At 49.3% G+C, this 5,000-nt stretch overlaps 1 protein-coding gene and 1 long non-coding RNA gene across 16 annotated transcripts in view; one reads left to right on the plus strand and one right to left on the minus strand.

The window, feature by feature from the left end:
• Positions 1-1,282: 1,282 nt before the first annotated feature.
• Positions 1,283-5,000, plus strand: part of EBF3 (EBF transcription factor 3) — a 122,752-nt gene continuing 119,034 nt past the window's right edge. For 3 of the 15 annotated variants that reach the window (XM_030030008.2, XM_030030011.1, XM_041127287.1), the window contains exons 1-4: positions 1,284-1,965; positions 2,208-2,364; positions 2,799-2,862; positions 3,576-3,631. In XM_030030008.2, coding sequence (XP_029885868.1) covers positions 1,832-1,965; positions 2,208-2,364; positions 2,799-2,862; positions 3,576-3,631 — 411 coding nt within the window. In that variant the 5' untranslated portion in view covers positions 1,284-1,831. Of the gene's footprint in view, positions 1,966-2,207; positions 2,365-2,798; positions 2,863-3,575; positions 3,632-5,000 lie in introns of all 15 variants that reach the window. The other 12 variants (XM_030030013.1, XM_030030007.1, XM_030030006.1 and 9 more) reach the window with 9 other exon arrangements.
• LOC115348060 lies at positions 1,311-2,530 on the minus strand. The gene is made up of 3 exons (XR_003925724.1): positions 2,450-2,530; positions 2,180-2,345; positions 1,311-1,403 (listed from the first exon to the last, which is right to left on the minus strand). It is a non-coding gene; the product is annotated as an uncharacterized LOC115348060 (long non-coding RNA).

The following is a 5,000-nucleotide window of genomic DNA, read 5'->3' on the forward strand; positions in this document are numbered from 1 at the left end:
TCCCTCCGCGATAAAAGTGTTTGGTTTTGTAATCTGCTCTACTGTACCTCAAAAGCTCCGGGCTGATTATGAATACAGGAATTTTCTTTTAATTTCTCATGAATAGTTTCCATACACTTTGATTTAAGGTTATTAACATTCTATAGACAGTGGCATCTTTAATATGTGGCGATCGCTTCTAAAGACTAATCTCATTACCCTCAAATAGTCATAAAATATGATTTTATTATACTTACGTATTTAATTAGACGGCCAGCAATGTAATGGATTTTGAGATCGGGTAGAGCAACAGCTTTGATAATTCACTTATCTTTGGCAATAGTCATTAACCCCCAACACCAGCAAAATAGATTGCTTTCTAACACATCTTTTTTTTTTTTTCTCCTCACCCCTTGGAGAAAGGATCGGGGGGTCTCCTGATAACACAAATCGGACTTCGATTTTCACCGATTAATTAAAATATTAGCGCGCGGACCTCGGCAATCACACCCCCCCTCCAAAAAAAATAAAATAATAAAAAAATAAGGAAGTCCTAACCCACACTGGGCGGAAAAAGCTCATCACTCCAGGCGGATATAGATATATATGGGACAAGGCGGACGTATAGCCGTGGAGATATATATATATATATATATGTGCGCGCGTACCAGGACTTCAAATACATCTATTTACGTGCGCGCCTATTTTCCTACACCTAGGCTCACGCAGGGGGCCAGCAGCAGCCCCCTCCTCCTCTTTGTCCATCCCCAACCTCCTCTCCCCCAAACAACCCCACGACCCTCCACGAGGGTCTCGCCTCCCTGCCCACCCTCGTCCTGCGGCCCACGGGTGGGGTGGGGGGGTGTCAGGGGGGGTCAGGGTTTGGGATGGGTGATAGGGTGAAGAAGATATTTGGGACACCGCCTGCGCGTTCCCGCCCGGACCCGGGTCCCCCCCCCCCTCCTTTCGCGGGGGGGGGGGACGACCCGGGTCCGGGCGGGAGCGCGCCGGCGAGTGCCTAAACCCCACGCTCCATATATGGCTGCGACCCCGCCCACCGCCCACGTCATCAGTGACGACACCTCTCCCGCGGTGGCGGGGGCCCGGCTCCCGGGGAAGGGCGCGCTCCTCGGGGAGGGAGGGCCGGGCTCTGCGCGCCTCCGTCCATTCCGTGAGACGCCACGGGCCCGCGCCCCGTTCTCCCGTGTGCCCGGGAACACCTCCGCGGTAATCAGTATTTTTTTTTTTTTCCTTCTTCTTCTTTTTTTTTTTTTTTTTTTTTTTTTTTTTTTTTCTCCCCCCTCCGTTTATTTGTCTTTTGGAGCAGGAGAGCCTTGCCAGAAAGTGGTCGATTCAGCAGTGTCCTGAAGCTTTTTTTTTTTTTCCGAGGCGGTTTTACTAGGATGACACCACGTTGAGCGCGTCTGCAAACAACAACAAAAATATTTATTCTTTTACCCCCCCTCCCCAAAAAAACAACAAAAAAAAAGCAACCTCGCAGTGTCGCCGGCTGCAGTTACACTTTTTCTTTCTTTTTTTTTTTCCTTTTTTTTTTTTTTTTTTTTTTTAAACCACCAAACTGGAACGCCATCCAACTCGCTGCACAGAAGTACTCAGTAAATTGTTTATGTCGTGCCAATACAGGACAGATTGAAGAAGGAAGCAAGACTTGAACTGGGCTTTTCTCCTACTGATCACAGGGAGTAAAGTCATCTCTTATATTCCAGTCGCCAAGGAGAGAGAGAGAGAGAGAGAGAGAAAATCAAGCAACAACCAACCCACCCCGTATCTGACATTTCCCTCAATTTTAACCCCTTTTGGTTAGGAGCTGGTTTTGCCCAAATTTGTTTTAATGTTTGGGATTCAGGAAAATATACCAAGAGGTGGGACGACCATGAAAGAAGAACCGCTGGGCAGTGGGATGAATCCCGTCCGCTCATGGATGCATACTGCTGGGGTAGTGGATGCTAACACGGCCGCCCAAAGGTACGTCTGCCAAATCCTCTCCCGGCGGTTTTCTCCTCCTGTATTTCTCATCCCGGCCGTAAATCCCCCCCCCCAGCCCCCCCCACCCCCCCCCCCCGCCCGCCCCGTATCACTTACAGCCTCCCCGCTCCGCTCCGCGCCGCTCCGCGCTCCCCGCATCCCCCCGCGGCCGCGGTGCCTGCGCGCCCCTTCCCGCCGCGCCGGCCGCTCTCACCCACGCCTTGTCTTGTTTTCTCCCGCAGCGGCGTGGGGCTGGCTCGGGCACATTTCGAGAAACAGCCGCCTTCCAATCTCAGAAAATCCAATTTTTTCCACTTCGTCTTAGCTCTGTACGACAGGCAGGGGCAGCCAGTGGAGATTGAGAGAACAGCTTTTGTGGACTTTGTGGAGAAAGAGAAAGTAAGTCTGCCTGTTATCCCCTTTTTTTTTTTCTTTTAAAAAAAACCCAACCCCAACAAAAACCACCCCAACCTCCCAAACCCACCCAAGGCGTTTAGGTGTGATTTAATTGATGAAAGATAATTTTCAAGCCCACGGTACTCCCGAGGCGCCCAGACCACGTGCGGGTCCCCCCCGTTCCCGCGGCCGCTCCGAATAGACCCCGCGTTTAGAAACTTACCGCCGCGTCCCCAGCTTACGTTAACGCGGGGAAAACGGCTAAACATGACATATTTGCACCGAGATAATGACATCATCAGCGCTCCACAAAAGTGACCGGGGGCTGAATTTCTGCAAACTGTTAATTCCCAGCCGCTTCAGGGACGAGAAAAATGTACGTCAGGAGGAGGGAGATATTTTTCATGCTAAACGTAATTATTTATCGTTACTTGCAGGAGCCAAACAATGAAAAAACTAACAATGGAATTCATTATAAACTTCAGTTATTGTATAGCAATGGTAAGTTCTCGCTACCTCATTTTTGAACGTCCGCGGGCCGCAGAAAAGTCTTACTTTCCTTTTCAAGGCCTTTTGGAAAAGGATATAAAGATTTTGAGATTAAAATTACACGCGTGTAAACACGGCTCTTTCCTTGGCATATAAGGAAAACAAAACATAAACGATCAATAAGTCAATGGTACTTCACATGATTAACCGGTCGGTCTTGAAGTGGAAAGTAAAAAAGGGGATCGATCGCTGCTCCAGCAGAACAGCACTTTTAAGTGACTTTTTTCCAGTTTTGCGAATTAATGGTAATTACTGGGACGGGGTGAGCGCAGGGAGCAGGCAGAGCGGAGCCCCGGCCCAGGCGGAGCGGGGTCCCCAAAGGCGAGGGCAGCCCGCGGGGGGTGCGCGGTTTGTCAGCCCCAGCGCCCAAACCCCCCCTCGGCACCGGGGCCGTGGGGCCGGCAGCGAGCCTGCCCGGGGGGGGCTCTCTGGGGCACGGCCCCCCAAGCGCCGGGTTCGGGAGTGGACGAGAACCCTGCCATTAGGTGATTTCTGGCCTTTTTTTTTTTTTTTTTTTTTTTTTTTTAATTTTATTTTTAAGCCTGGCGCGAGTGCCGATCCCTGTCCGTTGCAGTTAATTGCCTGACCTCATGCTTTCATTATGTAATTTGGGTGGTTCGCTATTGAAATCCTGATAGGAATTTGTCTCTGCTTTCCCTCCCCAGGAGTTAGGACAGAGCAGGACCTGTATGTTCGTCTAATAGACTCCATGACCAAACAGGTGAGAAAGTTTACGCTTTTCCTTAAGACGCAAGTTACCAAGTTTGTATTTTGCCCTTGCTCGGGGGGGGGGGGGGGGGGGGGTGGAATGTTAAACCGGTAGACCGCACCTACTTTTAATTTACCTGAGCGGGTGACTCGGATACCTGTTACCGGAGGACCTTTTAAAAAGCGAAAAAGGTGTGTTGTTGCTGGTCGAGGAAGCGTTGGCATCACTACATAGCGTGTGTGGCATTAAGTACAACGTCATGTGAACAGATGTTTGATATAATTAATTTAGCGAGGGAGAGAGGAGAGGGAAAAACCCATCAAGTTGCCCAGATTTATTTTTAAATGCAGTTTTTCCCCATCGTAACTTTTCTTGGCGATATTTTTCCTCGGTGAGGAAAGGGCAGCCCTCTTCCTAGGCACTCCGAAACTGGCCGGGATTAGTCCTTTTCTTTTATAATGCGATGATCTAGTAACGCGAGACGTTTATTTGGATTTAAAAGTTAAATGTGCTGAGGTGAAAAGTCATCTTGTTCTCCTCTAGTCCATAGTCACCTCTCAGCCCCCCATCTCCATAATTCAAACTCCATGCTCCAGGGGTCACCCAAACCCGTCCATTTCCCTGAGATCAGCTTCTGTTTCTTCCTCAAACCTCTGTCATACCTTGTAAATAACATAATTACAAGCAGTTCCTTATTAAATTATTTAACCTGTCTTGGTCAACTTTTCCGATGATAACTACGTGTTATCAGCATTGCACCACAGCAATTAAAGACAGAAAGCTACTTACTAGCTTTGGATTTAATCAACTTTTTTTTTTTTTTTTTTTTCCCGGAGAGACATTTCGCGATTTATTTTTTCTTTTTCTTTTTTTTTTTTTTTTTTTTTCCAGGGGAGGGGGTGGTGGTGGTGGGGAGAAAGGTGAGAATGGAGAATAATTCCCAGTGTTCTGGAAATCAGATACCAGAGATGGAAATTAAAACCATTCCACCGATCTGCCGGGTTTTAACACCCCGGGCGTGCTTTACGCCTCCCGGCCGAGGCAAGCCTGCCCGCATATAGTATTTTTGTAAACTTTGCAAATCCCTGAGCGAGGAACCGGAGAGACCTTCCTCCGCGGGAGCGGAGCGCGGTCGTGCCCGCCGCCTGCGCGGCCGCGCAGGCGGCGGGTACGACCGCGTTCCCCTCCCGCTCCGCTCCCATCCCCGCTAGAAGGAAACTTTCTACTTCTTTTCCCTAAAAATCGAGGCTGGGATCTCAGTGCCTCCAGGAGTAAAATACCGTGATTTCCTCCCGCAGAAAAGCAGAGCTGACAGGCGAAGGGCAATTCCTCTGACAAAGACGAAGGCGTTGTAACCCTTCAATAATTATCTCAATGGGTT

This window comes from Aquila chrysaetos, chromosome 11 (assembly GCF_900496995.4).
Source record: "Aquila chrysaetos chrysaetos chromosome 11, bAquChr1.4, whole genome shotgun sequence".
Lineage (NCBI taxonomy): Eukaryota > Metazoa > Chordata > Aves > Accipitriformes > Accipitridae > Aquila > Aquila chrysaetos.